The sequence below is a fragment of the Colobus angolensis genome, unplaced genomic scaffold, assembly GCF_000951035.1.
Source record: "Colobus angolensis palliatus isolate OR3802 unplaced genomic scaffold, Cang.pa_1.0 Scaffold685, whole genome shotgun sequence".
NCBI lineage: Eukaryota > Metazoa > Chordata > Mammalia > Primates > Cercopithecidae > Colobus > Colobus angolensis.
Window position 1 is genome coordinate 81,126 of NW_012120543.1, and position 16,561 is coordinate 97,686.

The 16,561-nt window shown below is 47.2% G+C and overlaps 2 protein-coding genes across 9 annotated transcripts in view; both read right to left on the bottom strand.

Annotated features, from left to right (window-relative positions):
• The window catches only part of LOC105500768 (G-protein coupled receptor-associated sorting protein 2), a 47,053-nt gene extending 38,497 nt beyond the window's left edge, over window positions 1–8,556 (bottom strand). Inside the window, exons 1-2 of one of the 2 annotated variants that reach the window (XM_011926422.1) lie at window positions 8,483–8,556; window positions 8,081–8,158 (exon numbers count right to left, since the gene is read on the bottom strand). The gene's annotated coding sequence lies outside the window, so the exon portion shown is untranslated. Of the gene's footprint in view, window positions 1–1,111; window positions 1,185–8,080; window positions 8,159–8,482 lie in introns of those variants that run through there. The other variant, XM_011926428.1, reaches the window with a different exon arrangement.
• GPRASP1 (G protein-coupled receptor associated sorting protein 1) overlaps window positions 2,921–16,561 on the bottom strand; it is a 58,299-nt gene continuing 44,658 nt past the window's right edge. Inside the window, exons 1-5 of one of the 7 annotated variants that reach the window (XM_011926411.1) lie at window positions 9,785–10,014; window positions 9,120–9,210; window positions 8,483–8,550; window positions 8,081–8,158; window positions 2,921–7,809 (exon numbers count right to left, since the gene is read on the bottom strand). In XM_011926411.1, the coding sequence (XP_011781801.1) occupies window positions 3,288–7,475 (4,188 nt within the window). In that variant the 5' untranslated portion in view covers window positions 7,476–7,809; window positions 8,081–8,158; window positions 8,483–8,550; window positions 9,120–9,210; window positions 9,785–10,014 and the 3' untranslated portion in view covers window positions 2,921–3,287. Of the gene's footprint in view, window positions 7,810–8,080; window positions 8,159–8,478; window positions 8,551–9,119; window positions 9,211–9,774; window positions 10,015–16,561 lie in introns of those variants that run through there. The other 6 variants (XM_011926414.1, XM_011926417.1, XM_011926412.1 and 3 more) reach the window with 6 other exon arrangements.

Below are 16,561 nucleotides of genomic sequence, written 5' to 3' on the forward strand. Positions count from 1 at the left end.
TGGGAATGAGCCCTTAACCAGAGAAGTCTGCACTAACTCTGGGTAGTGTCTGAATTGAATTAAATTGTAGGATACCTAACTGGTGTCCTCAAAGAATAGGAGAATTGCTTGGTGTGAAAAATCCACACATTCTGTGCCAGAAGTATTGTGGGTAGAGGAACCACTTTCTTTCACTTGGTACCCAGTGGATGCATGGGGCAGGGGGAAAGGAGGATGCTCAATGTGAAAGAGGACAAGGACTTACCATGGGGTTGCTACCTGGGATGGGACCAAAGAAACACATCCTAAGGAATAAGCAGAGATCACAACACAAGAGAGCAAAGGGTATGCAGAGGGGAACTTAGGAAACTATCCATGAAGCAGTTTCTGTAGGTGCTCCCCAGAAAGACCCTCCTCTGAGGCCCAAGAGAGCAGGGAGAGTGTCACATGGAGCAGCAACCCACTTTGTGTCCCTCAATGGGAATGAGATTCTGCTGCATGGGGCTGAGATCCAGGAATCCCGTTGGGAGTCGAGAAGCTTAGAGTATCCTAATGAGAAATCCTAGGTGAAAGACCCACAGCATCTAGGTTTCCTCTCCTCGAGTCTATGTCTTCTCCTCCTTTTCCTAGAACTGCCAGGATTGAGGTTCATTCCTCTCTTGCATCCCCAGTCAGCTGGAGCCTTGGAGGAAAAGGCAGATGTATGTGTTCCCTTCTCCTGCCCTCCTCCACCCTCTGCCAGTTTTAAGCTGGTATTAGCCATCCCCACTGCCTGAATACTGCCAATAAGCAGACAGACAGACAGACAGAGAGCAGAGTGCCTACTTGGTGGGAGGAAGACGGCAGTAGCAAAGCCCATGGTTCCCATCCCCACCCTTACCTTTCCTGATCCAGTACCACAGGTGTTCACGAATTGTCACTTCACCATTTCCCCTCTCTGGGCTCCCCTGAAGCCAACTCCATCCACATGCCCACCTCCCCCACCCGCACATAGAAACACCGGGCACTGGGCTGGGAGCCCTGGGATGTTCAAAAGGCAGGAGGTAGCCGGCAGATCCGAGGCATTACCTGCACCCGCATCTAGTCTCAGTCACCGCCTCTCAGGGAAGGCATGTGCCATCCTTGCATCCACCTCCTCCAATAGCAACAGCTGCTTCTCTTCACGAACGCCTTGGGCAGGTAGAATCTCTGCTTCTTGAGCTCCTGGACAAAAGACAGACTGTCTAAGACGCTCGCGGTTGGCCGAGGGATAGTTTCCTCTACCAAAAAATACTGTAATTCCTGTCGCCTGAGAAATTAGTTTTCAGGCTGATGAAGCATGGCGAGACACCTACCTACCTTAACATCCCGCCCTTCCCCCCAACCTCCCGCTCTGCGCTCTGCGGAGCACAAGTGTCGTCCGCCTTTCCTGTACTTTCTGGGTGTAAGAAAACACTCTTCTAGGCCAGCCCAACCCAGAGCCTGGTCACATGACCCACCGTCAGCTTCCCCCCGCCCCCGACCCCCGCCCCACCCCTCCACGTGACTGCGCAGTCAGCTAGTTCGCCACAGCCCTGGATGACAGTCAGAAGACAGCCTCCGGGGTGCTTGCTAGAAGACCCTCAAGCTCCTGGCCCAGACAGCTGGAAGGAAGGCCGGGCTTTGCCCTGGAGGACCGGGGAGGAACATTCGATGAGGATTGGGGAGATGAAGTGATTTGTAATATTTTGTATACGACTCGAGCGACATACTAAAACACACGCAATATCTGTCTTGAAAAATGCTGGTAAGCAAAACAAACATTCAAACTCCAATTTGCACCACCAGGATGATCCCTGTTAAAACTTTTGATTTGTGAAGGGAGGCAAAACCGCCACTTTGCCCTACTTTTGTAAACCTTAGCAAACTAACATCATATTGGAATTTAATTTATATCATTTATAATGAACCAGAAATAGTAATGAATGATATCAGGTGGTAAAAAGCACTTTGCATCCTGAGGCAAACCAAATGTAAAAGGGTCACTGTATCTAGTGGTTTTTTTTTTTTTTTCTGAGAAAATAAAACTTTGCATATTTCCTGTTATCCTGGACTCTGTCTCTTGCTACTGTTTGAAGATACATGTTCCAACCTTTTTAAATGTAAAAATATATGTGGGATGAACTCAGGAACTTTGGTAATTTTACAATTTGGTCCTTTAAATAATTTTTATTTTTTATTTGACAAGCCAGTTCTTCTGAAATTGTAGTCTCTCTTACCTCTTCATTCGATACATTTTATATCATTGTAGAATTCTATTATTAAATAATATACACTTCACATGAGTTTGGTCAATTTATTCACATTTATTTTTCAGATGGGATCATACTTTCCATGTATGACACCAGTGTTCTCTATTATATGAAATATCGAAAGTGTCAGGGCTTTTGCTAATTTAAAACCCTATACATCATCATGTTTACTGGCTGTATGATGTTGCCTTAGCACTTACCACGGTACCATCATGATTAAATTGTCTTTCTGACTCAATCAAATCCCTATGCTTTCCTGTCTTATTATTTTGCCCTTTAGGTAGTATGTAAGCAGCAGTTGTGCTCTGAGCTGTAAAATGCAAATTCTCAGCTCTTTAAAACTTATATCATCCTCTATGTTGTTTAATATATTCCTCTCACTCACTCTAGGCAAACAGGATACCTCACTCCCATAGGAAAATTTTTCCCAACTCCATGCTTTTTTTTTTTACACCACCAACCTCTTTCCCAAACTTCAGAGTCCAACCGAAGTAGCTACTTTTTCTCTGAAGTATGCCCTACATAGCAGTCCCTGGTAATTTTTGTGTTGAAATCTGAGAAAAAACTTTTGAAAGGAACATATTATTCGTATATTAATTATCTCTATGTGTATTCATGTGTTATCATTGGGTCTGTATTTAAGTTCAAGAAGAAGGGTGATTTCTGCCAATTTTAACATATAACTTTATTGAAACACAAACAACACTCAAATATATATATATATACACACACACACACAAACACACACACACAGTAGAACGAAAATCAGAAGGGTAGCTTATTTATGATGGCTCAGTTCACTATAAGCTCAAATACTGAACATCACAATCTGGACAAGACAAATATCAACAAATGTGTTTTCAGCTCTAATATTCAGTTGGCATCAGAAAAATGCTCCAACTTACAGAGTTGGACAAAGTTAGTGTCAGCACTAAAGATATATGTTGCAACACAGAACCAACTGTTAAAGCCAAAGCATTACTCAAAGATCATAACTCAGGAACATAAGGACAATCTGAGGTCAGCAATTAAACATTACTAATTTTCTTGGTCCCCTTCAGGGTCATTTTGATTGTCTGTTTTGCCTTGCAGTTCCTTAGCAAATTTCTCAACTTTGTGGAATGCAGAAATAAGCGGCTCAAGATTGAAATCATCATCAGTGAACACTGTTTCTTTTTTGATATTGTTACCAATATTCTCAAATATTGCAAGAACAATTTGAATATTGTCATTTGTCTCTTCCCTGTTAAAAAGACCCATAAATTCTGACACTGCTTCAGCACTGAGTAGTTCTTTTGTCATGAAAAGATTTTCAGACAAATTCAGTAGCATTTTCAAAATATGAAACCTTGTTTTGGTATTGCCTGTAGTTAATAAGGAGAGAAACCCAGACATATAATTGGCAACCAGTGTGTGATAGTCAGTAGTAGCAGTAAGATGTCTAATCATCCTTATTCCAGACAGCTGTTCTGGGGAATCCACGCTATAAGCAAAGGTTTCCTCACACACTTTACATATGTATGTCTGAATCATGTTTAGATTCGGATAAGGTGGGGCCATGCGAATCATATTTTCCAAAAACCTTGTTCTAACTCGGGAGGATGGATAATTAAGCAAGGTTTCAATAAGTGAGACAACACCTGAATCTCGAATGAAATCTCGGGTAAATTGAGAAGCACTTCTCATACCCATTGCAATTTTAGATATTTCATGAATAAAAGGATCCCGAATTTTTTCCATTAATAAAAGGAGTTCTTCAAACTCTTCAGAACCAATTTTCAGCTCACATTGTATGCAGCTACAGGACCAACTCTCAGGCTCTGCACTCTCTTTGGCCCTAAGATGCTCTCGAATTCCCTGGACTGACCGGTAGGAAGGATCATACTGAAATGGGAACTCAGGATCAGGCTGATCAGGCTGAAGCAAAGATTCCTGATCTTCCCCTTCTGGGCTAAGTACCACGTTCCTGGGTTTGCCCCCAAACATTTCACAGAATAAAGATGCTGCCTCTTTTGGAAATCTAAAGGGGCTTATAGATGGGAAGCCGACCCTACCCCATGGACCAGGCTTGAACTGAACAGTAACCTCCTCCCAACTCTGAGGCCTGCGTGAAGGATCAGGCTCCTGTTCAACAGAACACGTGGACCTGCAAATGGCCCTGAACACGGGGCTAGGATTTGATTCAAAATGGGCCTCATCTCCTGCCCAGAACCAGGACCCCACTATGGCCTCATCTTCATCAGCTAATGTCCTGGACTCACAGTTGCTTCCATTGTCAGTCCTGTTATCTACCTCATCTTCAGCCTCAAACCAAGACCCAACAATGGCCCCTTCCTCATCTTCTGGCTTGGATTCACAGGTGGCCACAGTTCCAGTTTCCTTAGTGGCTTTGTCTCCAGACCAGAACCAGGACTCAATAATCATCTCTTCATCATCCTCTGACTTGGATACACAGCATGGTCCTGCTTCTTCACTGACTTCTTTTCCAGCCCAGAACCAGGACCCAAAAATGGTTTCCTCTTCAGTCTCTGACTCCATCTCCTCTATTGCCTGAGATCCAGCCTCTATACTGGTTTCTTCTTCAGGCCAGAACCAGGACCCAACAGTGATTTCTTCCTTCTCAGTCCCTGGCTTTGACTCAAGGCCAACTCCTGCCACTGCCTCCAGACTGGCTTCTTCTTCCCAGAACCAGGACCCAATAATGACTTCTTCCTCTTCAGCTTTAGGACTGGATTTGCTGCAAGACCCATCCTCTTTTCTAATGGTCTCTTCTCTGGCCCCAAACCAGGAACCAACAATACCTTCTTTCTCAGCTACTAGCCTGTCCTCTTCTCTAATCTCAGCAGCTGGCTCTAGTCTGTCCTCTTCTCCAGCCCAGAACCAAGAACCAATAATGTCCCCCTCCTCAGCTTCTGGTCTGGACTCTTCTCTGTCAGTAGCCTCTGAAATGGCTTCATCTTTCCAGAACCAGGAATTGATCATGGTCTCCTCTTCAGTCAGTAACTTGGCCTCTTCTCCAGTTCCATCTATATTACTCTCTTCGGTAGCCCATAACCAGGACCCTATAATGGCCTCTGGCTTTGTGTATTTTCTGGACCAGAACCATGAATTGACAATGTCCTCTTCCTCCTCTGGCCTAGTCTTCCAAATTCCTCCACAGGTAGGATACATACAGGGTTCTTTTTCTGCCCAGAAGCAAGACCTATTACTGGTCTCCTCAGCCCCTGCCATAAATCTGCATCTGACACCAGTCCCATGCTTCATACTGACCTTTTCTTTGGCCCCAAAACATGGTATCATGGCCTTTTCCTTGTTTTCCGGGCTAGACTTGCTGTTGACATCACCCTCCACACAAGCTTCTACTCTGGTCCAAAACCAGGACCCAATAATGGGCTCCTCCTCCTCAGCCCCTTGCATGGTGCCACAGCTAGCTTCAGCCCTACAATCCATATAGGTGTGGTTTTCAGCCCAAAACCAGGACCCGAATATTGTCTCTTCTTCAGCTCCTGGCCTGGCCTCTTCTCCAATCCCAGCCTCTATATCAACTTGTTCTCCAGACCAAAAGCAGGGACCAATGACCTCTTCTTCCTCAGACCTTGACCTGGACTCACAGCTGACCCCAACACCAGATTCCACACTGGCCGCATCAGTGACCCAGAACCAAGACCCAAAAATGGTCTCTTCCTCAGCCTCTTGGTTGACCTCTTCACCAGCCCAGAACCAGGAACCAATAATGACCTGTTCATCATCAGCTGCTAGTATACATTCAGAGTTGGCCTCAGCTCCAGTTTTCATACTAGTCTTTTCCCCAGTCCCAAATAAGGAATCACCAATAGGCTCTCCATCAGTCCTCGGTCTGGATTTACTGCTAGCCCCAGTTCCCATACTGGCCTCTTCTTCAGTCCAGAACCAACTCCCAATTATGGACTCATCCTCCACTTGTAGACTGGACTTGATGCTGGCTTCATCTGCCATGCTGGACTCGTCTGTAGCCCAGAACCAGGTCCCAATGAGGGCTTCCTCCTCTGACCTGGCTTCTTGCTTGGCCCTGGCTCGGGCCTTGGTTTTAGCCTCTTCCTTTGCCATTGCTCTGGCCCTGGCCTCTTTCTTGATCATGGGCCTTGAAAAGGTATTAGCATTTTCTTCAGGCCAGAAACAGGACTCTCTTTTAATTACATCTATAGACCCAGGCATGAAATCAATGCAAGCTTCTCGTTTGGCCCTATGCCTGGCCCTGTTGTTGGTCTCCTTCCCGGCTCTCATTCTGCACCTGAATTTGGCCTCCTCTCCAGCCCCAAACCAAGATTCCAAATGGTCTTCATGCTCAGACCCAGAACTGGATTCAACATAGACTTCTTTCTTAGCCCTAAACCTGGACCTGCTATTGGGATCTTCCCTGGGCCCAGACCAGGTGTTGGTTTTATCTCTGGCCCAGAACCAGGGTGTCTTTACAGATTCATCCTCAGAACCAGAACTAGATGAAATATAGAGCTCCTGGTTAGTTTGGGACCTAGACATGGTATTAGCCTCTTGATTGGCCATGTGCCTGGATCTGGTACTGTCTTTTACCCTATTCCCAGGATGAAATTTTGCAGTGACCTCATCTCCACTCCAGAACAAGGAACTCACAGAAGATTTGTCTACCCATTTGAAATCAGAATTAGGAGAGACTTCTTGTTTGGATGTAGGCCTAGGACAGCACCAGGACCCCATATTGGTCTCCTCCTTTGACCTAAAGGAAGGTTGGAATCCTGCTTGGTAATGGGCCTTCCTTCCAGGAAAGCTCTCAGTGTCTGTATTAACCAGTTCTCTATCCTCAGACAGGTACTTTGTTTTAGCAACCAACACAGAATCAGTACTGACAAGTGAAGAGGCTATGATATTGGTCTGTGAGTTTCTCTCTGTCTTAGACAATCTTTCAGGACCAAACCTGGGCTGAGCCCACATCTGGGCTTCTTCCTTAAATCGTGAAACAGGTATTGCCTTGGCCTTACTCTTAGGACGTGCCCCACCCACTGCATTTGTCTCAACTTTGGTGCTTGCTCCAGGTATAACCTTGGACTTATCCTTGGGCCTTGCCCCAGGCATTATCTGGGCCTGGGTCCTAACCTTGGGTCTGACAACCAGAGGGACATCGTTCTCTATCTCAGCCCCACCTACAACCTCTTCCCCAGGCTTCTTTTCAGGCTTGACCTGGGCACCAGACTCAATCTCTGCCCCAGTCATGGTACAAGTTACAAAGAAAGTCCAGTAATATACTCCTCCCCCAGTCTAAACTTCAACCACAGATCTGTCACAGGTTTCTTTCTTCACACTCTGATCTTTAGGTGATTGAGGATATAAGCTTGGAAACAAGAGTTACAGTCAATATCCAGTCCAGTAGTCACTCAGCCTCCTTCCCAAACACAGTCTCAGTCAATAATTCAATAATACAGATAGTGCGTAGAACAGGCACAACCAAGCTTGAGGAAGACAGATATTTCCTGGATGGGTGCAGACCCGTTGAGGGTGGTTGTCAGCAGCAACTGCACCACCAGCAGAGCAGCCACTGGAGGTGGATCTAGGGAGAGAGAATGAAATGGGGCTTTGAGTCTCTTCCAATTGTGTCACCCCATGTGCAGTGAGACTGATGTTGAATGCTAGGTGGGACAGCTGGGCTTTGAGAAAGTCTCTCTGGACCAGCTGCCTGCTACAAAACAGGTCCAACAATGGTGGGAAAGTGTGTTGGCAATGGGAGGGGCCGAGAAGCTCCCAGATTGGACCCTAATCACTCCTGGACCCATGCTGGTCTCCACCACCCCACCCAAAAGTATACCCGCTCTCATACCAACCTTCACTGATGTGGTGCAGTTTCCCCCTCCTTTTCTTGTTCAAGTGGTGTCAAGCCCCACAGCTGACAGAAGGGGGTCCTACAGACAAGTAAACATACAGGAGAGAATGGAGAATGGCAGATAGGCAGGCACTCTGGCCCCTGTGACAAATATCTCTCTTCCCATTCAAGGGTTCAATGTATCTATCGTTTCCTGAGTCCTGATCCCTGCTTTCAGGTCTTTTCTGAGTCACAACCCAACCTACACCTATCTCGTGTCTCCTGCAAGAAATAAAAAGGATGCTGACACTGTGCAAATCCAGCAGAGTAGAAGTTGAGTCTGCACCCACTGGGCTCAAAGCCACCTGCCATGCTCTCTTTCTCCAACTGTCCCCTGAACTGACCCCTCACCCTTCTCACCAACCTCCAGGGCTGTGAGCCAGTCTCCTCCTCCTTGCCTTTCTTGCAGAACTGGCCAGCCTTAAAGCAGGCCTATGGACAAACAGATGAAAAAGGAAGACAGTCAGGAAATGAGGGGTGGCAGTAGAGCCCTTGGTAGACAAACCAACGCCAAGGATAAGAATCCCCATATTATTGATATCTGTCTTTCAACATTCGGGGTTTTGCAGGTGGAATATTCTCGTTTTATTTGGGCCGTGCTTCAAGGTTCTAGAGATAACAACTCCTTCTCCTGACGTCATACTCTTCTCATTACTTCCTTCTCCAATTCTGAGGATTCACCACTAGGTGCGCCACATCCCCTTGCTCTGCGCAGCATAAAATGGGGGAAGGGAGCCGCATATTCTAGAAAACAGGTTGTGAATTGGTACTTGTCAGTATGTCTCCCTCATCATCCCTACCTCCAAAGCTCACCCTTTCAAGTCCCCAGTTTAGGACTGTGGGGGAGGCAGGGAGCAATGAAAGGTGGGGGAAGCGCCTGGAACACCATTAGAGAGGGGAAGATTAGGAGGTGCTCCTGGATGCCTGACCTGCTCTGGTCGCAGTCCCCGACCCCGATTCGGTTCTCCAGTGTTTGGCGCCCACCCCACATCCCCACACACCTCCAGAAATCCAGGCAATACTCATGCTCCTCCTTTATCTCAAGCCTCTCCTCTACAGATGCTCACTGTGTCCTGTCAGAAGACGCCAGACCTACCGCGCAGACAGAAGACTTTGACCTCAACCTGGAGCCTGTGGGAAGGGACAGCACCCAGGATACGCGGCCCCACAGGCCCCTTTCCCGAATCAGGGCCCGGAGCAGTGAACGCGGCCCATCTCCTGTAGGCTGGGCACAGAGCTGGGACGCCGGCCACGAGGGCCTCCGCAGGCGCCCCCACAATTGCCTCCCCGGGCGTCCCCCACAACGGCTGGCGTTTGGCCATTTCTCCCGCAAGAGCGTCCCCCACAGCCCTCTCTAGGTATAGAAACCGTCGAGGGCGGCGCGCGGGCGCCTGCAAAGCTGGCCGGGAAGCGGTCAGCGCAGTTCTCTTCCAGACGATCTGACAGCGCCTCTGGAGCCAGCCCCTCAGCCCTTGGCCCGGCCTGGCCCGCACCAGTCAGGGCCTCCCCATAGCAGGGATCTCGGGCACTGCGCACCTCTCTCCGGCGCCCGGCTCGTCTCCTCCTTGCCAGGCTGTCAGGGTCCGGGGGAGGCAGGTTGCCAGCCGGTCCACCCTGGCGGACCACCCCCACACCACGGCCCCCCACCTCACGCACCCCAACTTGCCTTCAGAGGCCCAGAGCCCAGGTCGTCGGCCTCCCCCTCCTCTCTTCAGCTCTCCTCTGGCGGCTCCTCAGCTGGAGTCCCACCGCTTTCCCAGCGATCCGAATGGCAAAAACGAGTCCCGCCCCCCACGCCTCTGCACCAAACTGGGCAGGGGCTGCGCAGGATGCGACAAGAACCGCTCGCCGCGAGGGTGTCGGGAATGGGGGCGGAGGGATACGGCGCGAAAGTGCTCGATGCCCCCTCACACAACCACCTTAGTTCCAACCCAGAGGTGGGCGGGGCCACGACGAGCCCCAGCCTGGGCCTGCGGGTTGGCACCAGGGTGCCTCAGGAGGCCCCCGCGGACCCTAACGTGGCGACCACCACCACATTTCTGGCGCTGCTATAATACATGGCACGGAAGGGCGGCTGCGGGCCTGGGCAGGGGACAGGATCGCGAGGTCGGGAAGAGCCGCGCTGGAGGGAGCAGCGGATGGATACCAAACTGCTCCTTGGTGTGTCTGCACCCCCGCCCCAAACCCCCTCCTACAAGGACTGCTGGGTGTTTGCCCTCTCCTCTCCCTAGTCTGCTCACACTCCTTCCTGGATGCTAATGGGAGAGGGGGTGTCAGTACTGCAGTGTGGGAGGGGAGAGGCGATTTCAGGCCAGACAGACCCGGGGCTCTAGGGTGGTCGTCCTGTGCGTTTCTTTCTCAGCTTCATGGAGTCACGCAGGGAAGGAAAGTACACCTGCTCTTAAGTGAATTCTGGGGCAGGGGGTTCCCATCAAGGCCTTACCACTGCCTCTCTTCTAAAAGAAGGTAGACCTAGACCTCTGACCCTAGGAAACCAACCACTGGTCTGCACCAGACTCATTTCTTTCTGCCACACTGCTTTTTCTCATTTCAAATGGTGGCTCACGTTGGCGTTGCACCGTCCCCACAGTTGCCCCCGAGGGCCTTTCCCTGTCAGGACCTGCAGGAGGTCATAATAGTCCTCTCTCTTTGATGGCACCAGGTAGGGATGGTCCTGGCTCTTCTTCGGTTCCCTGTCAAGTCTTCTCTTGCCATGATACTTGGCACTGTGGAAACGTGGCTGATATTCGAACCAGCTTGGATCTCAGCCACCTGCCACAACGACCTATTGTTTAAGCAGTCATTCTCAGGAGAGGATCTCACCGTGCACTCCCCTCCCTGAGACAAAGCAACCTGGCTTCTTTTGAATCCTCTTCTTTCACCCCTACATCCGTCCTCTACTCTTGAGTCCCTCCTTTCCCTGCTTCCTGCATGGGACAGAGCAATGTGGTTAAACACCAAGTCGATGTTGTTACTGCTGTCCATTTGAAAACTCATTTAGACGCTACCCTCATTGTGTTTGGCAGGTAACGGTCCCCTAAAGATGTCCATGTCCTGTTCTCCAGAATATGTACCATTTTCTATTACCTGACCAAGGATCATTAAGATTGCTATTCAGCAAGAGTTTAATTTAAGATTATGCTAGATTGGCCAATGTAATTGAAAGGGTACTTTAGATGTGGAAAGCAGGGACTCCGTGTTAGATTGCAGCAGCATGAGAAAGTCTACACTAGTCATTGTTGGCTTTGAAGACGGAAGGAAGCCAAGATCCAAGAAATACAGGCTGTCTCCAGAACCTGGAAAAGACAAAGAAACAGATTCTTCCCTAGAAATCCCAGAGGGATAGCTCCTCTGGCAACATCTTGATTTTAGTGTGCTGAAGCCCTTTGCAAATTTCCAACCTCCAGGACTGTAAGATAATAATAAATTGGTATTATTTTAAGCCATTCCATGTATGGTAACTGGTTCCAGGGTAGCGGCCCAAGACCTATCTGGTTTAACTTTTATATAACAAAGTTGTGCATTGTCTCTCAGTTGCCAGGGACCCTCAGATCATGTTACCTGAGCATCACCAGATGAACCAAGCATGCAATCAGAGGGAGAACGTTAGTGTTTGGAATTAGGAGCAGGGCTGAATTAAGAAATGGACACTGCATGGCAGGATCCAGTCAGATCATGCCTCTCAGCATCACCTCATTGTAAGATCAAAAGCCACCAGGATATACCCTTAATACCCTATGTTTATGAAAACCTTTAGGGCCAGGCATGGTGGCTCACGCCTGTAATCCCAGCACTTTGGGAGGCCGAAGTGGACAGATCACGAGGTCAGGAGATCGAGATCACGGTGAAACCCCGTCTCTACCAAAAAATACAAAAAAATTAGCCGGGCGCAGTGGTGGACGCCTGTAGTCCCAGCTACTCGGGAGGCTGAGGCAGAAGAATAGCGTGAACCCGGGAGGCGGAGCTTGCAGTGAGCCGAGATCGCGCCACTGCACTCCAGCCTGAGAGACAGAGGGAGGCTTCTTCTCACAAAAAAAAAAAAAAAAAAAAAAAAGAAAAAGAAAACCTGACCCAGCCCCCATCTCAGGGAGACACTGTTTTGGGAAGTATCCCTAGTGTTCTCATTACTTTGTTACAAGTAATAAATCCCCTTACTAAATCCTTGCTGTGGTCATGGGGTTGATGTCAAATGACTGAACCTACCCACTGTGTTGGTTGGTAACAACAGCAGGAGTAGGAACAGAATACACTCACCATCCTGATGAATTCTATTCCCATTGCCTTTCTTTACCTGTGCTTCAGTCTCTGAGAAATACTTTAGGGCTCATCTCACCAATACAGCCACCAATCCCCTTCAATGTTTTATAAGTATGTCCAAAATCACACTTGTGCAAGCTTCTGTGGTAATTCTGGAGGTGCTAGGATCTTTATTCCAAGATATTTATTGACAGATGAATGGTTCTACCAAAAGCTGACAAATTTTACTGTGTGAAACTTTAAAATGTTTGTTGGACAATTTGCTGTCAGTACTCTTAGAAAACATCGTCTTGTATTGGTTAGTATGTATTGAAGTGATAAAGGCCCTACTTTAAGCTTTTCATGTGTTAGCTTTGTATGGGTATGTATCAAATAGATTATTATTTTTAAAACCTTTGAGCAAATAAAAGATTGAAATAAGATATTCTGACTGCTAAGCACTATTTATTTCCTTCTATAATTGATTCCAGTTCAATAAATTCCAACAGTCATCTTTCTACTCCTCAGTGCCTACACTAGCACCTGTGTAACCCTGACTTACCTCTGAAATCTAAATGTCAGAGCCAAATAATCTACAAGCATTAAGTCCATGATACAGATGCAGCTGTGCTCACTCATCATACTCACTGTTTTCTTCCAAATCCCACCCACCACCCTCACACATGCTCATGAACTTGCACACCAGCCTATCACTTGCCTGTTCGCCTCTTGTCTGTCTCAATCACCATGGTCATGGACTTGTTTTTGCCTATTTAGTTTAACTTGCCTCTATATTGTCCTTTATGGGCCTCAAGCAAAGCTTCCTTCTGAGACTTCTCTTTTGGCCAAGGCTGAGCCAAACCCTATGTTTTCTTATAATGTATCTCCTTCTATCCCAAAGTTTCAAAGGTTGTACACAGAAATTAAAGTCCCCTGTAGTCAGGAATAACTAGGCTGAGGTGCATCTGGTGAACTATATGGTGAAATTGGCCCAACAGATGTCTATTTTCAGTGTAGCCTGAAAATGCTATAGGAAAGATCTCAGCCTGCCTCTACTACCTGAGACAGGGTACATTTGCAGAACTGGTGGGGAGGCCTGACCGAAGAATATTTTCAGGTCATATTTGGGATGGGGTCTACTTCAAGAGAATTAATCTTGAAGAAAAACCAAGTCAGGCACAAGGACCCTAGCCCATGAACAATGCATTGCCATTAGGGAAGTATACCTATTCTAATAGCAACACTGAAATTATTATAGAACTCCTATTTGTGCCTGTTCCAACAGAAACCCTCAACTGTATATCTATCATAGCAAAGGCAGGTTTATACATATCCAGGAAATAACTGTCTTTTAGTAAACTCTATAACGCTCCAATATGCAGATCCAATTAATAAAGCATAACCTAAAGAGAGGAAAATATCCTCCCAACATGGATTTAAACTTTTGACTACTACTCAGCTCTGACATCATGATAACCCTGTGTATAGGCAGGGTTAGGAAAATTAGAACAGTTAGAGGACCTTAACTGTATTGCCTGGCAATACAGCTTAGAATGGCAGCAACAACTGGAAGAATCACAGGAAAACCCCAAAAATTCAGGACATGGGAAATACTCCTTGAGGATTTTTAGAACTACAGAAGCTGGCAAGGACAGCTAATTAGCTTTACAGGGAGAAGAAAACCTGAATTTCCACAATGCCAATAAATATTAGAAATTAATGGAATGTCAAATTGCTTTCTATAATAGAAAAAATAATGAGAAATCTACACTACCTTTTGTTGTTGTTTCTCATTAACTAACCATCACTTCCTGCCTCATCATGATAGGGCCTCATCACAGCCTGCATCTAGCCAGCAAATGAGAAAAAGGAGAATAGAAGTAGTTCATTTCCTTCTTAAAATCCATGGTGAGGAAATGCTCACATCATTTCCACTCACATTCCATTGATGGGACTTGATATGGTTTGACTGTGTCCCCACCCAAATCTCCACTCGAATTGTACCTCCCAGAATTCCCACGTGTTGTAGGAGGGACCCAGGGGGAGGTAATTGAATCATGGGGGCTGGTCTCTCCCATGCTATTCTCATGATAATGAATAAGTCTCACAAAATCTGATGGGTTTATCCGGCGTTTCTATTTGTGCTTCTTCCTTATTTCTATATTGTCACTGCCATGTAAGAAGTGCCTTTTACCTCCTGCCATGATTCTGAGGCCTCCCCAGTCAGTGGAAGTATAAGTCCAATTAAACCTCTTTTTCTTCCCAGTCTCGGGTATGCATTTATCAGCAGCGTGAAAACAAACTAATACAGTAAATTGGTACCAGTAGAGTGGGGTGTTGCTCAAAAAACACCCCAAAATATGAAAGTGACTTTGAAACTGGGTAACAGGCAGAGGTTGGAACAGGGCTCAGAAGACAGAAAATGTGGGAAAGTTTGGAACTTTCTAGAGACTTGTTGAATGGCTTTGCCCAAAATGTTGATAGCGATATGGACAATAAAATTCAGGCTGAGGTGGTCTCAGATGGAGATGAGGGACTTGTTGGGAACTGGAGCAAAGGTGACTCTTGTTATGTTTTGGCAAAGAGACTGGCAGCATTTTGCCCCTGCCATAGAGATCTGTGGAACTTTGAACTTTAGAGAGATAATTTAAGGTATCTGGTGGAATAAATTTCTAAGCAGCAAAGCATTCAAGAGGTAACTTGGGTGCTGTTAAAGGTATTCAGTTTTATAAGAGAAGCAGAGCATAAAAGTTTGGAAAGTTTGCAGACTGACTATGTGATAAGAAATAAAAACCCATTTTCTGGGGAGAAATTCAAGCCAGCTGCAGAAATCTGCATAAGTAGCAAGGAGCCTAATGTTAATCCCCAAGACCAAGGGGAAAATGTCTCCAGGCCATGTCAGAGAACTTCCCGGCAGTCCCTCCAATCACAGGCCCGGAGGCCCAGGAGGAAAAACTGTTCTTGTGGGCTGGGCACAGGGTTCCCATGCTGTATGCAGCCTGGGCACTTGGTGCCCTGTGTCCCAGCTGCTCCAGCTGTGGTCAAAAGGGGCCTACAGCTTGGGCTGTGGCTTCAGAGGGTGGAAGCCCCAAGCCTTGGCAGTTTCCACATGGTGTTGAGCATGCAGGTGTACAGAAGCCAAGAACTGAGGTTTGGGAACCTCTGCCTAGATTTCAGAATGTAAGAAATGCCTGGATGCCCAGGTAAAAGTTTGCTACAGGGGCGGGGCCCTTATGGAGAACCTCTGCTAGGGCAGTGCAGAAGGGAAATGTGGGGTCAGAACACTCACACAGAGTCCCTACTTAGGCACCACCTAGCGGAGCTGTGGGAAGACGGCCACCATCCTCCAGACCCCAGAATGGTAGATCCACTGACAGCTTGCACTGTGTACATGGAAAAGCCACAGACAATGCCAACCTATGAAAGCAGCTAGGAGGGAGGCTGTACCCTGCAAAGCCACAGGGCAGAGCTGCCCAAGACTGTGGGAACCCACTTCTTGCATCAGCATGACTTGGATGTGAGACCTAGAGTTGAAGGAGATCATTCTGAAGCTTTAAAATTTGACTGCCCCACTGGATTTCGGACTTGCATGGGCCCTGTAACCCCTTCTTTTTGGCCAATTTCTCCCATTTGGAATGGTTGTATTTACCCCACTGCCTGCACCCCCGTTGTATCCAGGAAGAAACTAGACTGGTTTTGATTTTACAAGCTCATAGGCAGAAAGGACTCGCCTTGTCTCACGAGACTTTGGACTGTGGACTTTTGGGTTGATGCTGAAATGAATTAAGACTTTGGGGGATTGTTGGGAAGCCACAATTGGTTTTAAAATGTGAGGACATGAGATTTGGAAGGGCCAGGGGCAGAATGATATGGTTTGGCCTTGTCCCCACCAAAATCTCAACTCAAATTGTATCTCCCAGAATTCCCATGTGTTGTGGTTAGGACCCAGGAGGAGGTAATTGAATCAGGAGGGGTAGTCTCTCCTGTGCTATTCTTATGATAGTGAATAAGACTCATGAAATCTTACGGGCTTATCAGGGGTTTCTGATTTTGTTTCTTCTTCATTTTTCTCTTGCTGCCGCCATGTAAGAAGTGCCTTTTACCTCCTGCCATAATTCTGAGGCCTCCTGAGCCATGTGGAACTGTAAGTCCAATTAAACCTCTTTTTGTTCCCAGTTTCGGGTACATCTTTATCAGCAGCATGAAA